Source organism: Etheostoma cragini, chromosome 2 (genome assembly GCF_013103735.1).
Source record: "Etheostoma cragini isolate CJK2018 chromosome 2, CSU_Ecrag_1.0, whole genome shotgun sequence".
Classification (NCBI taxonomy): Eukaryota; Metazoa; Chordata; class Actinopteri; order Perciformes; family Percidae; genus Etheostoma; species Etheostoma cragini.
This window is the reverse complement of record NC_048408.1, coordinates 19,829,685-19,851,116: the sequence shown is the minus strand read 5'-3', so window position 1 is coordinate 19,851,116 and position 21,432 is coordinate 19,829,685. Positions and strand designations below refer to the sequence as shown.

Sequence of the window (21,432 nt, the reverse complement as noted above, 5' to 3'; positions counted from 1 at the left end):
TAGTTGATGTTTTTATACTATAAACTAATAGTATGAGGTACTGTAGTTCTACATACTCATATCTACAATATGAGGGGTTTTTCCTCTCTTTTATAAGGTTTTGGTGCAGCACCTAAGCCAAATAAACAAACTAAAACTTACAGATCAGATCTAATAATTGTAATTGGACTTCTTTAGCTTTAAGTATTGTCTCTTAGCTTTTTGAGGGTTTTTTATTTATTATCTGCCCTTGCTTTTCCGACGTTTTAAACAGAGTTATGGAAATAATGGTCCAAAATGATTTGAGAAAGAGGCAATAAACTACCACACAGGGACACAAACTGATGCCAAATGACCACAGAGACCCAAAACAACCCTAAAAAACAAGACAAAATCGCACAGAGACACAAAATGTAATGGTAAATAGCATTTAAAAAAAAAAGAAAAATAGATACCCTGCCAAATTTGTGCACCCAATTCTTCCACAAACTAGGGAAAAAACTTCACAATTATAACTTTGTTAATTGTCAAACAAGCTCATTTTAATAAGCATATAGCCAATCCTGGAAAATCGGACTTGTATCCTTGGTATAGTTGTATATATTATATACATATTACATCAGTGTTGTCTTTACTGAAGCCAGAATGTGTCCAAACAACTGACATTGCTTTTGTTTTGTACAAGCTGCTCCAGTTGCTCAATGTTTGAGTGCTCCTCCATGTTGCTTCCATGTCTCAGACTGGATCGGGCGGAGCCACGTGACAACACACAGTAGTATGTTTTTAAGGGGAAATTACATGAAAGTACACAACACACACAGTGACTACTGCAGGGTGACGTCAGGTTGAATTTCACCAACAGTTGAATATGTCACCACTGCAGACTATACACACTACCCCCCATTTAAAATGAATGGAAAGACGTAGGTTGTGTGTACACGACCTTAGAGTGCTTGGTCCATATGAACTCGTCAACTGCTATGCTGTGCAGAGTGAGCGTGGCAGAAAATGAAACAAGATATCTTCCCTACACCCCTACATGTGCATTCTGTAGGGCTGTATAAGAGAGGCGACACATTGTCCTGACTGCAGTTGCAACCTGTTCCATGTATCCAAACTATACAGCTCTGAGTAACTGAGCACAGTCCAGCCTGTCTCCAGGTTCACAACGGATACCACTACTTTGAGCGTCAGTAAAACAGGTATACTAATGAACACATTCCCTGGGCAGGCCTCTCCCAGGAGGGAAGAGACTAGGGGTTAGAATCTCTTGGCACCTCACTATTCGATTTGATTCAGAGGCCAATGATTTGATATTTAAGTCATTATCAATGCATCTCAATGCAAACATTTTTTATGTACATTTCCATGCATGACTTTAAAAATCTACATATAAATCCGAGTTTGTTACTCATTTTTCTAATCACTTACTAGGCAAAGCGGCTATACAAAGCTTAGATGTTGACATACACAGAATGAAATGTCTCTACTGAGGTTTTTATTTTGTAGTCATTCCATGCCTTAAACATGCTTGTGAACGTCACCTTCTCTCACAGGAATCTTCCATGTCAGTCATGTTTAAAGGTGGAGAATTGGCTTCATAGAACATCAAACATGAGATGGGCAGATGTAATGTGATGAAGATGATGAACAGCCTGTGTGTGTTTTGCCTAATTATTGTTTGTGTGTGTGTGCATGTGTGTGCACAAAACTTTTAAAAAATGTGGCATTTTTGTGTGTTTTGTTTGTTTCTGCACTCTTGCCTAAACTCTAACTTGTTGTCCATTTTCCCATCCTGTTTTCTGATTTGTACTTGTCTGGAGACAGTAACTTTTAAATAAAAATCAACACATTTTCTTATAAAATCAATTAACTTTTCAGAATCAACCATTGAATTGTTCTAGAGAAAATTGGGATGCATCTAAGAATTGATTATTTTCCCAACCCATAGAAGAGACTGAACCATAGTAACACTCTCAGGAACACACGTGATTTTACCAAACACAAGGGGGACACACTGATAGTACACTTCCCCTGATTAATGGTCAAGTGTTTTTTTATAATTTATTACTTTAAAATTTTATTCTTTTATTGATCTTGATTTCTGATTGAAATTACAATTTACACTCTGTTTTTATTAACCACAATGCTTAGGTCTTATACATCCACTAATGGAGCGATGTCAAGAGTGGTTGAAGGTGGTTCGGTGCCTTGCTGGCAGTGCCCAACTTCCTAAGGACTGAGCTACTAGTATGTAGTAGTATGTACTAGTATTTGTTGAACTAGTGAATTGTTGGACGCTAAAAAGGCACTTGGTGGACTGGTTCTTTCCATGTCATGTGATGACATTAGCTATGGATGATGTCACTGTGGATATTCCCCTTCTTTGCTCTGACACATGACTCATTTGAGTCCGCAGTGAGTAAGTTGACAAGTTCACTTGACACATGGAATGGATGGGGAGTCATCGTGTTTTCTAATGTTTCCTCTATTTTAATGTTTTTTTTTGTAGGTTTTAATTGTCTTCTTAGCAAGCTTGACTTGATTTGACTTCAGTCTTTTATTTCTTGTCATTTCATCCTTTTTTATAGAAAGCACAAGTGGAGGGTAATATTCTATATGTGATTTGCCCAAAACCCATTTGTCACATTTGAAAATCAACCATCACAATAACTAGATGTGGTTAGTACGAGAGAGAGTACGCGGATGAAATTAAAAAGACATGGTCCATGTTTATTTGGCAAACAGCACTTATGGTGCTGCTGCTTGCTGACGTACTAACATTCCTAGATACAGGTCGGGGAAATCACGGTCATATACTCATCAAAAATAACTGAACTTATTCTTAAGATAGTTTTCCCGTTGGTGGCATCAATAGTTACAACATGCATGCTGCTAAACACCAGTGTGTCATTCTCAGTTTGTGTGTTGTGGAGCCGTCTAATAATTTTAGTGTCATTTGTCAACACTGCTCATTTCAATGAGCAAATCTGAATATATGTAGCTCAGCATTACCTAGCCTACTGTAAAATGATTACAGTAGATACTATTCATACACACTCCCTCATTATGGACTTACATACTGTTTGTTGAATTCCTCTCCATGTTCTGTATCAAGGGGTCTAAACCTGGAGGACACTGGCCATTTTGTTCTCTCCTTTTGGGGCTGCTCGAACACTGAAAAATACATATGTGTATATGTACAATACATATACTATAATGTATATGTACAATACATATACATTACACATATATAATGTATATGTACAATACATTTTTGCAATAAGTATATTGCAAAAATGTATTGTACATTACTTGTACAATTGTACACTCTAAGCAACTCATCTTTCTCTCCTTTTTCGTCGTACCTAGCAGTGTATGTTGATTAAAGTAATGCAACTTGAGACTTTATTCCTACAGAACGGCAACTTTCTCCTTGCAGATAAGACAGCATGCAGAAACATTTACATTATTAAAAATAAATAATTATCAACCTCTATTAAAACTGCTCCAGGTCACACAGTTGGGTGCTTCTTGCTAAATGTGGTTAGAGTTAGGTTTCTGTCTCTGTTATCTTTCCCATTAGTTATGTGGATCCTATCAACTGTATGTCTACATTGATAGACTGTCAGCAGCAGCCTCCCCACCTCTTGAGCACTCTGTCCATTAGCCAAATTCCTAGCTAATTCATTATCTAAGTGGGTGGGTTCAGCCCCTACCCACTACTCCACTAAACCACTGGCTCGATCGCCAGCAGCCTTTCTGTTTAAAGTGAACAGAATCTGGCTTTCTGGCCAAGCTTGAAATATTCATCACACATTCAAACCACTGTTTGAAGAATTGAAATATACACCCCTATTAGCATAAAGACATTATAAAAATGAACAATATGTGAAAGCCCTGTCTAAGTGTGTCTTGGCTCTGTAGTGGAAACTAGGCTATTGACTGGGGTGGTGTCTGATTTCCCTGCTGCTGCCATTCCTGCCGCAGACACCCAGGGTCTCGTATTGATTTTATAAACCACAACTCCAGGACAACTTCAAGGCTTTCAAGACTATGATGACATAATTGATGTGTTGGCCAAGGCTTGTGTCTTCTCTTGCCTTTGATTTCTCTGGACATTTTGTGTAATGCTATGAGACGTTCTGAGCTCCAAGAATAGACTGGCTCGTTGTTTGGCTTTAGGCTGTGATTGGTAAAGACTGAGGGACAGAGATAAGTAAGTTTAAAAATATTATTAGTTACAGAGCAGACAGACTGGTTATGGATCTGCAGATGTGATTTCTGTGTTAGTTGGACAGCATACATACATACATACATACATACATACATACATACATGTGATTGTGTTCGTTAACACTGACTGTAAGAAATAGTGATCTTGATAGAAACAGCAAAAGGAATAGCAACTTGTAATGAATGTAGAAGAAGCTCCAACTACTAGATCACCATTATTATATGCAATCAATAAAAATTATTGCAAGGCTGTTTCCAGTTAAAGCCGAGGAAAAGGAAATGGATTACCAACCACCTGGAGGGTGCATGATGATTTAAGAGCACTATTGATCGCTGTCATCTGATTTCATCGGGTGTCACTCCCAACAGCTTGACAGCTGGTCTATCAGTTGCTTTTTCATTAGTGGTCCAAGTTAAGTACTTTAGGTGCTGGAGTTTCTGATTGAGTACCCTTGGCAACCAGATTAAGTCAATTGGCAACCATTTCGTGGGCTCTGGTTGCCCCCTTTGGCAACCACCAATATTTGCGTGTTTTTTAAAACAAATCAAAACTGGAAAATCTTTTTCTTTCTTAATCTTAATTTATTTAAAATAGTCAGTATTTTATTTGGTTGTCTCAGTAAAGTTTAAACCATGAAACACAACATTTCAGCTGCTGTGTGACTTCTTCCCACACACACGCTTTTGCCGTGAAAAGATACAGGTGACGCACGTTTCTGTTCACCATGTTAAAATCCGGTGCTAATATGGGACTGTTGCCCGGTATCTACCAGACGGAATAGCAACACGTATTTCAGTGCCTCAATTACGGTGCGTTGCTCTCTAATGCTCCGAAACAGATGTTACAGGCAACAGAAACATTGCTACATGTCACACTAGTAAACACTAATGACACGTTACACTTAGCAGCAGGTGACGTTGGCCAAACATTAGCTACAGTAATAAACTCAGTTAAAATGTTGACAGCTGGGGCGGCCTCTAGCTCACCCAGTAAGAGCGTTCGCCCAAGGTTGAGTCCTACAGCAAATCCGACCTGCGGCCCTTTGCCGCGTGTCATCCCCCATCTCTCTCTCCCCCCCTTTTGTGTCTATCCACTGTCACTTGATAATGAAGGGAAAAGCCCCAAAAAATAATCTTTAAAAAAAAAAAGCTGAAGCTGTGTAAAAGTGTGACTGTATTTCATTGTAGAGGATTCCAACAGCGGGACGTACAACCGTCTGCCGCTAAAGCTATGAGCTAAAAAACACAAACTAGCACTATGGTCACAGGAATACAAGTTGTGGTTACTTAAAATTGGTAAACTTCTTTGTGCATTCAAAGTTATTGTAAAATACCCTTTTTCTCATCTGTGTTTTTCCTTTAACAGCAATTTACTAGTTATTGTTATTACATTTTTAGTAATCGTTTAAATTCCCACCTTTTTTTTGTGGGAAATTATATTGCAAGCCATCTCATTGTTTCATTATGAAAATATGTGGTATAGTTACATAAGACATGAATTGCTCCAAATACAGCCAGTTTTAAACATGGCAACCGTAATGTCAATTATGACATGTCAATTATTAAAAATGGTTGCCATGCTGGCAACCATTTTAAGAAGCTAGCGTTGAGGCCTGTATAATATGAAACAATCCGTGAGCAGAGAGATTTCACTGTGCGGTTTATGCCAATGTGGCTCTCACTTTTTAATATTGCTCTGTGGGCAATTCTGCAAATCATGGAGCAGGACTGCTTTTGGCATCAAAATTGGATCATTTTTGCACCACTTAAGATGGAGTACGTTGAATTGTCATGTATTTATTCACTGGATCAAGTAAAGAAATATATGTGCACCTGGTAATTTTGTCAGTCATGGTTTCTCGAATGAAAATGCACCATATTGCGATAACCTGCACTACTTTGATATTAAATTACAAAGGTCATACGCATACAGTACACATTACCTTGTGCTTCCCTTGGCTTCTGTCAGATCCTTTTGTCCAGTCAGTTTGCCCAGCCCACGTGATCTGTTGTGTTTTCCTGTCTGCGTTTCTTCCCCGTGAGTAGTTTCTGGTCTTCCCAAGTGAGTTTTCTACTTTGGTTTTCCCACCCGCTATTTTTGCCTTCCCTTTTTTTTTCCAGACTGTTGGCAATTTTTTTTGCCTTGGATCTTTTGTTTTTTGGGACTTTTTGTGCTTCCGTTGGATCTTTTGTTTTGTGGACTTTTTTTGTTAATAAAGCTTGTTCAAGCTCTCCCCTACTCTGCGCTTGGGTCCTCCTTCATCACACATCGTAACACCCTTCCTCTCCTCCCATCGCTACCCTTAGAATTACATTAACTTAAATCCATGACCTAAGCGCTGTGTAGCAAGATACGGTCACTATTCTTGATGTAACACCATTTCTCATCTGCTGGAAGTGAATGCAAACCATTCAAGTATCACTTAAGAAATTGCCTATGAAGGTAATCAAAAAGCAGGGGATGTTGGCAATCTCTTCTTTTTTTTTTTTTTTTGCAGAATGAACTGGAGAGCCAGCTGCCGCTAAAGAACCTGTTTGTTGGTATAGACTGTAATAGTTTTTGAGTTATTGTTGAGGCCATAAAGGAAAAGGGTGGTTCCTCTGCACATGTCCCAAAATAAATATTTGATATAAATTCTAAATCAGAGCATTTGGTGCTGTTTGTAGCTATTATTCTTGTTAGATGAGTATTAAGCTTAGTTAAATGTTTACCCTGCCCGAGAGATCCAGTTCAAATAAAGGCATAGCATTACATATACCATGTCAACAATGCATTTACTAGTAAAGATATGATATGTTTTAGAAGTACTAGTTCATATTTCTTTGCAGAAGTATTTAATATCATAATTGTAGACAGTCACAATTTTTGTTTTATGTTTGAAAAAGTGGTTTATGATCATAGCTTGTCAAATTTTCTGTCAATAAAACAGTAATCCTGTTTAATAGAAGAGATTACATTACATCTCATTAGGGTTACAGAATATGTGTGCCATAACTGTTCAATGTGGACAAGCTCACATGTGTTGTCGTGATAACTGGTGGAAATGCTTTTAAGTGTCAGGAATTTGACAGGGCATGCATTATTATGTGACAAAACTGTTATGTTTTTTAATAACATTTTCTAATCTCCAGCATTCTGACAGGATGGCATCACAGGGGGGGGATGAGCCTCCTCCAAGCGGAGGTCAACCAGATAGTCGTCTAAAGAGCAAGAAGCCGCCCAGCCTTGTAATAGCCATCCCGCCGCCTGAGGAGAACATGTCCCACGACACTGCAAAACAGGTAGTTCTAGTACCCTTAGGGGTACCTTGGAATTATTTCCAAAGTGTTAGAATTATGTCCTAAAATAGTACTATAAAAACAAACAGATGTAGTTATGGATTCTGAACATTGAAAATGTATGCTAGAACTTAATTGTTTTTCAGTTACATGGTTGTTAGCTTAAACAGGCACATAGTTGAATTGTACTTCTTTATATAGGTTTTCACCAACATTGTTTGCACAGTTCAGACTCCTTGGAAGGAGATGCAATGCATACTAATCATTTGAATTAGTTTGCATATACGTGGTAAAGACAAAAGACTTGGGTCAGTACTTTATTTTTTAAATTTAAAAACGGGATTAAATCATGTTAATCGGGGAAGCATGCTCTCCCTTTGTTCCTCAATAGCCAGTTACTTGAACAGGGAGGCATTTTGGACAGCTGTCTTGCAGTCTTCGGGCAAAAGGCCATACATTTTCCCTCTGTGAGCCCATGCCTAGAACAGAAATGGTGGCTTTTTAGCAACACAAAGAGCAACTAGTGTAATAAGGATGCAAATAAAGTGTGAACTCTGGCATGTACTGTAGCTTCGCCTTTAAGGAGAGAGAAAAGAAGTAGTAGAAACACACTAACTGTGGTAATTTTTCCATTACTAAGACACATTTAAATAATACTAAATTTGTAAATGCTTTGCAACTTCATGTACTGTAGTTAATACTCAACAACTACATGTTTGAAAACTTCAGTTGGAGTCATTACACATTCAAGTTAGATTTTTTTGTATATGTAAAACTGAGGCATAAGAAATTTTGCAAGGTTTTATTCTTTGTTGTTATTGTCAGTTGGTGCTTCCACTAAATATGAATGCCACAACTTTTACTTAGGTCGTTAATCTAGGTTCTTTTCTGTCAAGTTTATAGAGATAATGAAATGCACAAATCCTTCATAAAGTGATTGTAGAATTGATATGTGCAACCATTGCTTTGCTCGGTCAATGGCTCTACGGTGGTAGAAACAGTGTATTCCCCTTTCCCGACAAAAGTGTATTCCCCACAACCTGAACATACGGCTCACTTGCAGCTTGCTTCGAGCCCTATTAACTCTCCGACTTACAGCACCATTAGCTGCACCAACTGCAAAGTCACTGCAGGTTAAGATAATGGACTCTCACAGGAATCACTGAACCCCACACAATCGAAGAACACTATAAACAGCATACACAATTAGGTGTTTAAGAGAGCAGGGACGTTTTAGCAATACCAGACAATACAAAGTATTGACAAAACACAACTGTCCACATTAAATGTTTACTTAATCCATTTATTTCTCAATGCAGTCATGACGGTTATTACCTAATTACTTTTTTAACAGTGTTATATTTTATAATAATTTTTATCTTAAGTGTTTTCTGTAGTCATTAATTAATTGTGTTCTTTTCTGCTAATTAGCCTGTAAAGTACTTTCATAATTATCCATGTTGCTGTTGCCATTACTGCTGCTTTTTTATGTTATTGTAATATTCCTTCAACTGTAATTGTTTAATATTTCCATTTACCACTCTGTGTCAGCACTGTTCATAATTATTATACCGTTAACAACAACTGTGCTGTAACAGTATTCCTTCCTATTCTTCGGTCAGCCACTACGACCGTCCCTGAAGAAAAGCTTGGCTGGTCAGGCCAGTGGTTCTGTTTCCGAGAGCATCATCGGAGCCAGAGAGGGAGCAGGAGATGGAGGCTTCTCATTCAGAGACAGAAGGGCAAAGTTTGGAAGACAAACGTCGCTCTCACAAAGCATCCGCAAGTAAGATGACAATATTGTTGTTTGATTGTTGTTTATTTTTTGTTCATGACACTCCCAATTTAGGTTTCTTTTTTTTAAGTAGACCCCCCCCAATAAATAGTCAGCGAAAGCACTCTTATCAAAGTATAGTACACAATAAATGCGTACTGGGTACTGGGTACAAGCGGCCGAAATGGGTTTCCTCAGGTAGGTGGCTGGCGTCTCCCTTAGAGATAGGGTGAGAAGCTCAGTCGTCCAAGAGGAGCTCGGAGTAGAGCCGCTGCTCCTTTGCGTCGAAAGGAGCCAGTTGAGGTGGTTCGGGCATCTGGTGAGGATGCCTCCTGGGTGCTGGGAGGAGGCCTTGGGGAAGACCCCTGGACTAGGTGGAGAGATTATATCTCCAACCTGGCCTGGGAATGCCTCGGGATCCCCCAGTTGGAGCTGGTTGATGTGGCTCGGGAAAGGGAAGTTTGGGGTTCCCTGCTGGACCTGCTGCCCCTGCGACCCGATAAGCGGATGAAGATGGATGGATGCAAGCATTGTTCCCTACAGGTCACTCACTCTAAAAAGTCAAACAGTGCTATTCTGATCCCTACAGTTCCTTCAGCAAAAAATAAAAATACTTATTCAAAATCCCTCTAATTAATAGACCGCATTTTTCAGCAACATTTCCCAGAAATGTCATGGTTAAGCTAATGAACTTATGCTATTTGATTGTATTATGTAATACTGAGGTCACCCTCTTCCTTCTGTACCTGTAGAAATACAGCCCAGTGGTTTGGGGTTGGGGAAGACTGTGACACCAAGCAGCAGGTATGGCACAGGAAGAGCCTGCGCCACTGCAGCCAGCGTTATGGCAAACTAAAGGCCCAGTATAGAGAGCCTGAGACAGCCTCCAGCTTCGACCAAGGCCTGGACTCACCAGCCACACACAAGATGCCCAAGGTAGTGTACTGTCGAGATAGGTATTCAGTTAATTCGTGGCTTTACACTCTAATCCAGCCATTAATTGACATCCTGATTAAGGTATGCTTCAGTATAATTGGTTTAGAAACCTCTTTATTATCATGGTTGCCTACTGCATTATTAGACCAAAATATCCTACCAATTTAATAAGTTACACTGAGAGCAAAAAGATACTGGATGAGACACAGCAGGCTCTGAGTCATGGGGTGTTTCCACTGAGGATTCCAGTTTTCACTCAATTTTACAGACAACTAACAAGTAATCATTTATAATAGTAATAATTTTCCCACCTATGTGATTTGACATTATGACACTGAGAGGCTTCTCTTGAGAGACGGGAAGAAATATCAATGTAAGAGAAGGAGATTGTGAGGAGACAGGGAATATGTGTCTGGCTTTAATAAAGTAGAGTGCTGTACAGTGACAGACGTGGACCATCTGTGCCCCAGATGAATCATGTCCCTCCCTTCAGTCTGTGTCACACAGCTCTACTCATCATCCAGTATTTTGTTTTTCTTTTGTTCTTTTTTTTGTTTGTTATTGTACCTATCCTCATCTGCTTGTCTTGTCTCTGCATCTCTTGTAATCTGGAAAGCCAGTGATAAGAATTTTCCTCTGATAGATATTTGGTTCCTGCTTTACAAAACACAAATACATGCACACACACACACTCAGGCACACAAACGTACCAGAGAGCACACTTTTTAGTATGGTTTGGCAGAGTTTATGTTAATATCATGATGAAAATATCTATGTCAGGTTGACCCTAATCTCTGTTTTTGGTAGATTGTGGATCCCCTGGCACGGGGGCGAGCCTTCCGTTGCCCAGATGAGATGGACGGTCGCTCCCCCAGGACGACCCACACAACTCAGGGGGGTCCTATCACCCCGGGTGTAACCTCACTCAGCTCCTTCACCAGCCAGCGCTCCGGGTACAGCCGCTTTCCTATGCGTAAGAGGGAGTCTGTTGCCCGCATGAGTATCCGAGCTGCATCCAACCTGCTGAGGGTGAGTGGGGTACTAGAAACCTTTTTGTGTGTGTGTTAGAATGTAAGCCAGGTAGAAGAGGCATAGTTGTCAACATACATTTTGCTTGTCTTAATTATTTATACCTTATTTCTCAGTAGAGCAGAACTGATCTAAGAAATATTATGCATGTGTAAAGTAACATATTATGCGTTGCTTATGTTGTTCAGGGCCGTAGCGGCTTGGCAGGCTCCCAGACAGATCGAAGTTTCCCTAAGAGGAGCTTTGTCCGGCCCAGCTGGATGGAGGAGGACACCGTGGACTCCGCAGACACGTCCGAGTCGCTCTTCTTCAGCAAGGTCAACAGCCAATTTCTCTTTGCTAGGCATTTTTAACCTTCCTTTCCCTTCCTGCAAATGTCAGCAGTCACACTTCTCCACCAGTCTATTTCACTTTCACTTCTAATCGCTCAACAGCTCCCTTTCTACAGAAACCACAATTTTTTTCTTTCTTTATACGTTTTTCCTTCCTTCCAATAAGTATATATTTGTCAAACCTTCTATCACCTTCTAAAACCTTCTATATGTAAACCCTCTTAGAATATGGGATGTTAGACAGATAAAACTTAGAAACTGCTCATCATTTCAGGTGTCCTGTATTTCCACCCTCTTTGATCATATTGTGTAAACGCATTTGAGGCCTCGCTGCTAATTAATCACTGTTTCCCTTCTTTTTTTCCTGCATTCTTCCTCCTCTGTGACCTCCATTACTCTTCTGTGTAGGTTGATGCCCATGATGAGTTGTACTCCATGGCTGATGATGTATTTGAATCACCTCCCATATCTGCAGCTTTTGCTCCCTGCGAGCAGCCTGACCAGAAGTTCTCAAGTTTGTGAGTAAATACACAACAAAGTCACTGAACTTGTGTCAGGCTCCTATAGTCCTAGTGCAAAACTATTCAGTAGTATGTGTAATAATAATTCAATAATATATTTATGTACCGCATTTCATATGCAGTCGTTTTAGTTTTTACACATCATATTTTTTCCTGGTTTATCTATCTAAACCCCCCCTTCTGCTCCCTCCGACATTCTTGTCTCACCCTCGTTCTCACGCTTTTGTCTTTTCTTTCATGCCTTTCTCCCAGCACCAGTAAGGACATATCTCGGAAGCCTAGGACACCAACAGTAGCCCCTGAAAAGAAACACCCCCGCCGGGGTGGTCGTATTGCCTCCCAAGTTAAGCACTTTGCATTTGATAAACACAAACGTGAGTACGGCATGGGTGTCGTTGGAAAGTGGCTGAACCGCCAATACCGGCGCAGCCTCAGCAGCAACATCCAGAAGCAGCTGGACGACTTCCACAGCCACAGGTCTTGAATGACTAGATGCTCTTCCAAGACATTTTTATACCCTGTTATATGATGTTTGACACCAGGACTGACAGTATGTGTTGGCTAGTCATGATTTTCACCTGATTTACATAGTCTCTGCTTTGTATTTTAGGCCCTACTTTGCCTACTGGATCACGTTTGTCCATATTTTAATCACTTTGCTGGCCTGTTGTACATACGGTTTTGCCCCTGTGGGGTTTGCACAACATTCTACGTCGGAATTGGTGAGTGAAACTCAAAACCTTGGGGTTTACTGTGAAATACTGAATTAACTTGAAATTTTGTGACCTGATTAGTTGAATTTTACTACCAGGAAGACCTAAACATCCTGTTATCTGTAGTGCCAAAGTGGTTGGTTATTGCTTTTTGTGTACCAATCAATGCTGTTTTGATCCAGTTACATAATCTGTTCCATCGATACATGCCTGAGAGCATTAAATATTGAAAGCAGCTTAAAAATGATCCCTTTTAATCTATTACAACTCATCAAACAAGAAGATGCATTTAACAGACAAAATTATTTTTATATTATTCTTTACGGAAAAATCATGAATGAACATTGAACAATGAACTTAAAATGTGCCAACTGTGTCACTCTGTTGCCCTCTGTAGGTGCTGAAGAATAAAGGCGTTTATGAGAGTGTCAAGTATATCCAACAGGAGAACTTCTGGATTGGTCCGAGCTCTGTGAGTAGCTTGCTGGTCTCAGTTTGGCTGCTGTATTACACTACGTTTTTACTATCTACTGTACCTAGATGGACACTCACTCATTAGGTGTTGGTCTTCATATATAAAACCCAAGTGAACGGCTCCCTAAAATGATGTGAGCTGTGTCCTAAAAGGAACAGAGCCAGGTTGGAAAAAACAAAGGATATTCCTTTTTTTTTAATTTTTTATTAGAACTTCACACTCTGACACCAGACCGTTTTTGCTTTGCCTGAGGCAGGGTTAAACCCTCATTGCTCTGTAACTTTATCACTTACTGCATTTCCTGTCACATATTATTGCTCTTATCAAGCTCTAACCTTCCCTCACCCCACGTTGTGTTATCATGCTCTAGCTAGCTACTTCAATCAAAATATCAGATTATCAGATTTTTGTTTCCCGTATTCAGCACGTGAGGTATTGTGGACAAATACAGTATTTATAACTTGTTGAAAGACAGATAAACGCTTTTTTTTCCTTTTTTTCTTTTTTTTTTCTTCTATGAAGATTACTGAACGATGCCAAGTTTGTGTATGTTAACGGTCATTTCCTTCACTTTTTAGGATGACCTAATCCACCTGGGGGCCAAGTTCTCACCATGCATCCGTAAGGACACACAGATAGTCAATCTGATCCAAAACGCCAAAGACCTGGAGAGAGAGTCTGGCTGCTGTGTACAGAATGACAACTCTGGATGCGTGCAGACCCTCAGCTCCGGCTGCTCCGTAAGTGGTTTATCTTGCATTTGCATACGTAGTTCGTTAGCTTGTCAGTATAAGAAACCTTCTGTTTGAGAAAGAAGTCAAGCAAAGACAATATATAATATATAAAATAATTATACCCAACAAATTGCAATTAAAAAAATCTCAAATCAATTCAATATGCTTAAATTGCACACACCTCAAGCTAGAAATGGCATACACTCCAAACACACACACATGCATGTACGATTATAGTCCGTAATCATATAATTGCTAATCTTTGCAAACTTCTGAGCATATTTTTTCCATTACAGTAATTAAATATGTCAAGAGAGTTTAAATAGTAAGTTCCAACAACAAGATGTAAAGGTAACAAATCTTTCTAGATATTTCTAGAAGTTGCTTGTGGGAAAATGCAAAGATCATGTTAGGTAGGTTAACATTTCTTAAGCTATAAATTAACTGACATTTCTATATTTTTTAACATAGGTATACACAATGATTAAAATTGTTACATTGATTTCCAAAATATCTGTATATGCAGGAGACGTTGGCCACCTTTATTAAATGGAACAATGAGCAAATGAACATCAGCAGGTCCTCCGGTTCTGTTTGTCACCAGGATCCTAGGTAAGAATATGCATGTAATCATTGTGCCACATGACATGTGGAACATTAAGAAAAATTGAGTTAGATTTTTGCATTATGGATTTGTAAGTCAATTAATTGCCAACATTTGCTTGTTATTTCAAGCCTTCTTTTGCCCTTGTGTGTTGCATGTTGGGACCAGAGTGTGTGAGGAGCCTGCCTCCACAAACATTCATATGTGGCCGGATGACATCACCCAGTGGCCGGTAAGAGGATATCAATTTCTACCTTAGCATTCATTTAAACCACATATTTGTTCCTGTGCTACTATCGAGTTTCTGAGGGGTACAACAGGAAATTAGATAAAGGTAAAGATCATTGTACAGCATTTCTGTCTAACGGCTCATTGCTTGTTGTCCTCCAGGTGTGCACTTACCCCAAAAAGTGGAACCAAACAGGTTACAGACACATGGACTGTAACATCAAGGGACGGCCTTGCTGCATTGGAACTAAGGGCAGGTGAGACTTGTGTGTTGTGTACCGACTTGCCTGCAGATATCACTTTGGTCTACTGCTCCACTTCTTAGTCAGTTGCATTGCCAGGTCATCTGGAGAAAATTTGAATAGCATTTTGCTTGTCCCTCCTGTAGATGTGAGATCACTACCAGAGAGTATTGCTCTTTCATGCATGGTTACTTCCACGAGGATGCCACACTCTGCTCACAGGTAGTGTGTGTGCGGGTTTCTTAGGTGCATGTTTAGGTCAGTATGTTAGTAAATTGCTGAACCCATACACTACTCTTGTGCAGGTGCACTGTCTGGATGATGTGTGCGGCTTGTTGCCCTTCCTCAACCCCGATGTTCCTGATCAGTTCTACCGTCTCTGGCTCTCTCTCTTCCTCCATGCTGGGTATGCACCGCCTTCCTCACAAACCTCTTTGGACAAAGATTATATTTCTCTTCAAGTAAACATTTTGAACACATTTAAATTGTCTTAAAAAGTCTCCTAATTTTTTTATTTCTCATTTGATTTTTTTCAAGTAAAAACAAAAATGAAATTCTGGTTTTCACCTCAGTCAGCCATTCAAGTATAGATGTAGCCATTAAGAAGTGACACTTCGTAAGTGCTAACAGAATTGAAAAAAAAGTTAAACATGCTTTGACAAAGTGTTAAGCCTAATAAGCTAAGTCAATGAGCAATTTTCCATGAATGAATACTACCAGTAAGTGCAGTTTCATTATCTGCATCCTTTATTTTTTTAACTTAACGAAATATTTGTAAAGGCGGCCCCAGTGCTTGTGAGCTGCTCACTCATGTGAATACTGATACTTAGTGCTAATACTAGGCACGTGAGAAATTTGGAAAAACAGGCCAACAAGGACGCTTAATGAAAAAAAGTGCAGATTTGCGTGAAAAACACATTTGATAGAACAAAATGGTTGAAATTCTAGCAGACTGCACAGATATTTAATTATCCGACTTGTGTGTGTAGGCTGTTACACTGCGTGGTGTCGGTGGTGTTCCAGATGACCATACTGAGAGACCTGGAGAAGCTGGCAGGTTGGGTCCGCATCTCCATCATTTATATCCTTAGTGGTATCACTGGAAACCTTGCCTCCGCCCTGTTCCTGCCCTACAGAGCTGAGGTGAGTTCTTCACATGAATACATACATGCACAGACACACAATTGCACACAAACAAAGTGCACACTTATACAGTAGACTGCTAAAAACACTTGCATACTTGTTCTAATGTCTAATGTTTTTGCGGGTTGATCCAGCATAGAGGCTGGAGTTGAGTGATTACATTGCTAGACAACATCAGCAAATGGGCTTAATTTGGCTGTTAGTGAATAACAGTTGCAGTACAGTTTCACCTTTTTGTAAGAAAACCTATTTTTAATTATATGTGAGGGTTTACAAAAGTAAACCAAAGGTAACATTCAGTAGAATGAACAAAAAGCCAGTTTAATCTATTAACATGATTGCCAAAACTTACAGCTTTACATAATAAGACTTGGGCACTGTATGTATGGGGGGGGTTCTTGCCAAGAGATTTCCAAGAGAAGATGTTTTATAATGATTTTATATAATGAGTTTTAAATTGCCACACTTGACATATGCAGATATACGCAAACTAACATTAAAACATGTCCAAGGTCTCAGCAGGGTCTTAAAAAGTCTAAACTTTCAAAATCAAGGCCTTTTTAAAAGTCTCAATTTAGAAAGTATTTTTGTCGTAGGTGTTAAATAATTTTAAACAGCCGTTAATTTTCCTACATCACTATAACGCTTCCGGTAATGCTCATTAAAAAGCAGAGCTTTATGCTGTGGTGTTTTTTTTTTTGTTGCTAGTCCAAATAAAATTCGCTGTACTAAAAATGAGACCAACAAGCAACTTATATTGCAGCCAATCTAGACACAGTCCTATAATGCTAATGGTGTTTCAGACAATGTTTCTGGACAGTGACATTTGACTTTGTTTTTGATGCTGTGATGTAGGTCTTAAATTTCCCTCATAACGGTCTTAAGTCGTAAATTTGACTTGTAGAAACCCTGTTATCATACTGTTCTCTGAGCTGTCCTGGGGTTTAAGACATATGTGAGATACGGAATTAAAGACCTAAAGCTATTGCCCATTTATTCTATTGTCCGTTGCCCCCCTCTCTATATTTGACTTATTAACTTCTAAATCTGGTCTGAATGTGCTCACGAACCAAGACAGCCTCTACCGCTTATGTTGCAGCAGTTTCTGATGCTGTTACAAAATGTTTGTATGTTATGTATCAGAACAAAAGGTAAGGAAGGGTTAAAAAAAAAATAGTTTGTTGTTTGCCTGCTATTCCCACTCAGTGGCCCAGCTTAGTTTAGCTTACCTTGGCTCACTTACCTGGGGGAAGTTTCTCATGCTGGGGATTATTAGAGCAGATCTGGCTCTCCCCATCTATAGAGGTCTGCAGGGGCACAGACTGTGAAAATGCCTGGAGAAACTCTACTTACACTAAGTAGATAACATTATGAGACTGCTTTACTGTAGTTGAGTCATTTCTATGAAGAGAGCAGTGCTATCCCACCAAGGGTTAAGCACACTGCTCATCATGTGTTGTCCCAAAAAACTAGAATTACACCTTTCTGTTTACATCCACGTCTTTCCAGACTCAGATAATATATGTTGTGAAGACTTTAAAGGTATTTAGTGTATTTTTTTGGCAAAACGTGGATGCTTCACTGCACACATCTTCATCCCGGCAGCACAGAAGATCTATGCAATGAAAAAAAATCTTTCATCAAGATATGGAGTAGCTCAAGAACAACCTGTGCAGACTTTTACCGACAGACCATAGCTTTGAAGTTTAACAAATGCGGTCCTTGTACATTTTTGGCAGATCCAAAAATCTTTTTACTGTACCAACATTGTTTGAGTGAAAAATAATCCATTAGGAAGGCGTTTGCAAATTAGACATTTTTTGTGCCATATACACGTGGCAAAAATATAAGAATGAACCAGGAGATACACATGGAATAGCCGGCATTTCCAGAAGCACCACAGGTCTGAAAATGCATCAATTCTTTATTTATTAATTCTCTACTCTTATAAAATATAATAATCTTTGCAGCAAAAAAAACACGTTGATCTGTGCTAATCAGTCAGCTTGTGAAAATAACTCCGTCTGGATTACCTACTTTTTACCAGTGTGTCAGTAAAAGCTCACTTTCTCCTTAAGAGATTAGACTAATTGCGTGGGTTAACGAAGGCCACTGCCGAAGTACTTAGTGAATGGGATCTTTTAAACAAAAACTATTTGTTGCAAAGTCTAGACTTGTGATGCTTCTTGTCTTTCACCTTAATGAACACAGGGTTTCTCCTGGCACACCTATAAAACAGTTCCTATAATGGGCAACTGTATTGGATAAGTAAAGAGAACACTTATTTGATTTACAATGACAACAACAATTCACTTCTTGGCCTTTGTATTTATGTCTCATTGTCACTGAGACATCTGTTGTCTTCATAAGACAACATCAATTGCTCTCATCTGGTATTTCTTTGGTGTGACATTGGGTGGCTCTCAGTGTGACATGCTTTGACGTGAGTGCCAGAAATCCCAACATCCAGCTCTGCTTAGCACTTGCAGGTCTTCAGCTTGCAGGTCTTCCCGCACTAGGAATAACCAGAGAAAGCACACGCAAGGCACACAACACAGGGCGGTCAAGGCGCTTAAGGAGGCCGTTTAAGTGGATTATCCTTTTAACTGTTGAATTAAGGAGACCCTGTGGCAGCTGTGATCAAAATAATGATAATTCTCTGGAGTAAAGCAGATCTACGGAATTGTGAATGTCATATATATATTGATATTACTGTAGCAATCTAAGTAAAACAATGCTCTTGGCTGTTTTACATTTCGCATATACCAGTATTCAACTCACTTACTAAATGTTAACATTGTCTTGTTACCAGACTGCTTTACCACATGATGTTTTAGGTTCTTCAGTGTCTTTGCTATACACAATATACAGTGGAGAGAACAAGTATTTGATACACTGCCGATTTTGCAGGTTTTCCTACGTACAAAGCATGTAAAGGCCTGTCATTTTTATCATGGGTATACTTCAACTGTGAGAGACGGAATCTAAAACAAAAATTCAGAAAGTCACATTGTATGATTTTTAATAATTTGCATTTAATTGCATGACATAAGTATTTGATAACCTCTCAACCACTAAGAATTCTGGCTCTCATAGACCTGTTTTTCTTTAAGAAGCAACCCCAAGAACACCAACCAAACCGTGAAGAACGGAGGTGGAAACATAATTTTTTGGGGATGCTTTTCTGCAAAGGGGATAGGAGGACTGCACCTTATGGAGGGGAGGATGGATGGGGGCATGTATTGCGAGATCTTGGCCAACAACCTCCTTCCCTCAGTAAGAGCATTGAAGATGGGTCGTGGCTGGGTCTTCCAGCATGACAATGGCCCAAAACACGCAGCCTAGGCATCAAAGGAGTGGCTCAGCAAGAAGCTTCTCAAGGTCCTGGAGTGACCTAGCCAGTCTCCATACCTAAACCCATTAGAGAATCTTTGGAGGGAGCTGAAAGTCCATATTGCCCAGCAACAGCCCCAAAACCTGAAGGATCTGGAGAAGGTCTGTATGAAGGAGTGTGCCAAAATCCCTGCTGCAGTGTGCAAACCTGGTCGAGAACTACGGGAAACGTACAGTATGTTTTCTGTAATTAAAATCAAAGGTTTCTGTAGCAAATATTAAGTTCTTGATTATTTTCTAGATTCCGTCTCTTACAGTTGAAGTGTACATGTAAAAAATTACAGACCTCTACATGCTTTGTAGGTAGGAAAACCTTAAAATTAGCAGTGTTTTAAATACTTGTTTTCCCCACTGTAGAGAATGTTATGGATTGTAGTTTTAACCTATGAAAAATTAGTTTTTCCTCTGCCTTCAATAAGATTGGTTGTTGTTGTTACTATTGGCATTTTGATGGTAGAATGTATTCATGGGTTCAGACCAGTGTGCACATAAGGTTTAAAAAGGAAACAATTGAGAAATTGTATCCTGTCTTCAGATGGGGAATGAGTCCTTACCCCAAGTGAAGGAGTTTAAATACCTTGGGGTCTTGTTTGCGAGTGAGGGGACCATAGAGCAGGAGATTGGTCAATGAGAATCGGAGCAGCGGGTGCGGTATTACATTCAGTTTATCGCACAGTTTTGACGAAAAGGGAGCTGAGCCAGAAGGCAAAGCTCTCAATCTACCGGTCAGTGTTCGTTCCTACCCTCACCTATGGTCAAGAAGGCTGGGTCATGACCGGAAGAACGAGATCCAGGGTACAAGCGGCCAAAATGGGTTTCCTCAGAAGGGTGGCTGGCGTCTCCCTTAGAGACAGGGTGAGAAGCTCAGTCAAACGATAGGGGCTCTGAGTAGAGCCGCTGCTCCTTCGCGTCGAAAGGAGCCAGTTGAGGTGGTTCGGGCATATGGTAAGGGTTCCTTCCTAGGAAGGTATATCAGGAAAGTCCAGCTGGGAGGAGGCCTTGTGGAAGACCCAGGACTAGGTGGAGGGATTATAGCTCCAACCTGGCCTGGGAACGCCTCGGAATCCCCCAGTCGGAGCTGGTTGATGTGGTTTGGGAAAGGGAAGTGTGGGGTTCCCTGCTGGAGCTGCCGCCCCCGCGACAGGATACTGGATAAGCGAATGAAGATGGATTGATGGACAATTGAGAAATGCACATATTAAAATATAGCTTTACACAGCCTTGTGGCTGCAAGTGTTGTTATGAACTGAATAAATGGTCACCTGAAAGTGGAGATTATATGTTTCACTTGCCCAGAGAAATTAGGATTAGGAAGACCGTCTGTCTTGGAATACATAGGTTATACTCATGTAAGCTGAAATAAACCTGGTTTTATAGAACGTTTGTTCCCCTCAGTGTCCAGAACCAATGCTTAAGGTATCGAACATATCAATCAGAGTTGCTAACACTGCATCACTTGAAAAAAATATAGTGAGTCCATACAAATTACCAAATGTGGTCTCTCACTCGTCTAATAGACTTAAAAGCTTAAGTCTGTTAGACGAGTGTTAGGAACATGTCAGCCTGCACGTCTGTGATGTGTGGGTGGAGTGCAGTGCCATGCTCCTTTTCTGTTTGTGGGAGTTTAATGTCTTCACAGATTAGCCACCGGGCTCTGACCAGGCCGAGTCTCCAATTAGTCCTGACGTCAATCTAATCTTCTCACTTTTACTGCCTCACCCAGGACTCTTATTGTTGTTCTTTTGCCATTTAACAAAACATATATATATATATATATATATATATATATATATATATATATATATATATATATA

General features: G+C 39.8%; 1 protein-coding gene and 1 long non-coding RNA gene across 4 annotated transcripts in view; one reads left to right on the top strand and one right to left on the bottom strand.

The window, feature by feature from the left end:
• The window catches only part of LOC117960881 (inactive rhomboid protein 2-like), a 30,709-nt gene that overhangs the window by 6,572 nt on the left and 2,705 nt on the right, over window positions 1-21,432 (top strand). The window contains exons 2-17 of one of the 3 annotated variants that reach the window (XM_034899178.1): window positions 7,348-7,497; window positions 9,117-9,280; window positions 10,021-10,204; window positions 11,012-11,233; window positions 11,422-11,550; window positions 11,974-12,083; window positions 12,345-12,563; window positions 12,697-12,808; window positions 13,197-13,271; window positions 13,853-14,014; window positions 14,535-14,620; window positions 14,781-14,844; window positions 15,003-15,097; window positions 15,229-15,304; window positions 15,388-15,488; window positions 16,072-16,225. In XM_034899178.1, coding sequence (XP_034755069.1) covers window positions 7,360-7,497; window positions 9,117-9,280; window positions 10,021-10,204; window positions 11,012-11,233; window positions 11,422-11,550; window positions 11,974-12,083; window positions 12,345-12,563; window positions 12,697-12,808; window positions 13,197-13,271; window positions 13,853-14,014; window positions 14,535-14,620; window positions 14,781-14,844; window positions 15,003-15,097; window positions 15,229-15,304; window positions 15,388-15,488; window positions 16,072-16,225 — 2,091 coding nt within the window. In that variant the 5' untranslated portion in view covers window positions 7,348-7,359. Of the gene's footprint in view, window positions 1-7,347; window positions 7,498-9,116; window positions 9,281-10,020; window positions 10,205-11,011; window positions 11,234-11,421; window positions 11,551-11,973; window positions 12,084-12,338; window positions 12,564-12,696; window positions 12,809-13,196; window positions 13,272-13,852; window positions 14,015-14,534; window positions 14,621-14,780; window positions 14,845-15,002; window positions 15,098-15,228; window positions 15,305-15,387; window positions 15,489-16,071; window positions 16,226-21,432 lie in introns of all 3 variants that reach the window. The other 2 variants (XM_034899170.1, XM_034899162.1) reach the window with 2 other exon arrangements.
• Window positions 5,368-18,389, bottom strand: LOC117960929. The gene is made up of 3 exons (XR_004660267.1): window positions 18,379-18,389; window positions 13,313-13,322; window positions 5,368-5,471 (listed from the first exon to the last, which is right to left on the bottom strand). It is a non-coding gene; the product is annotated as an uncharacterized LOC117960929 (long non-coding RNA).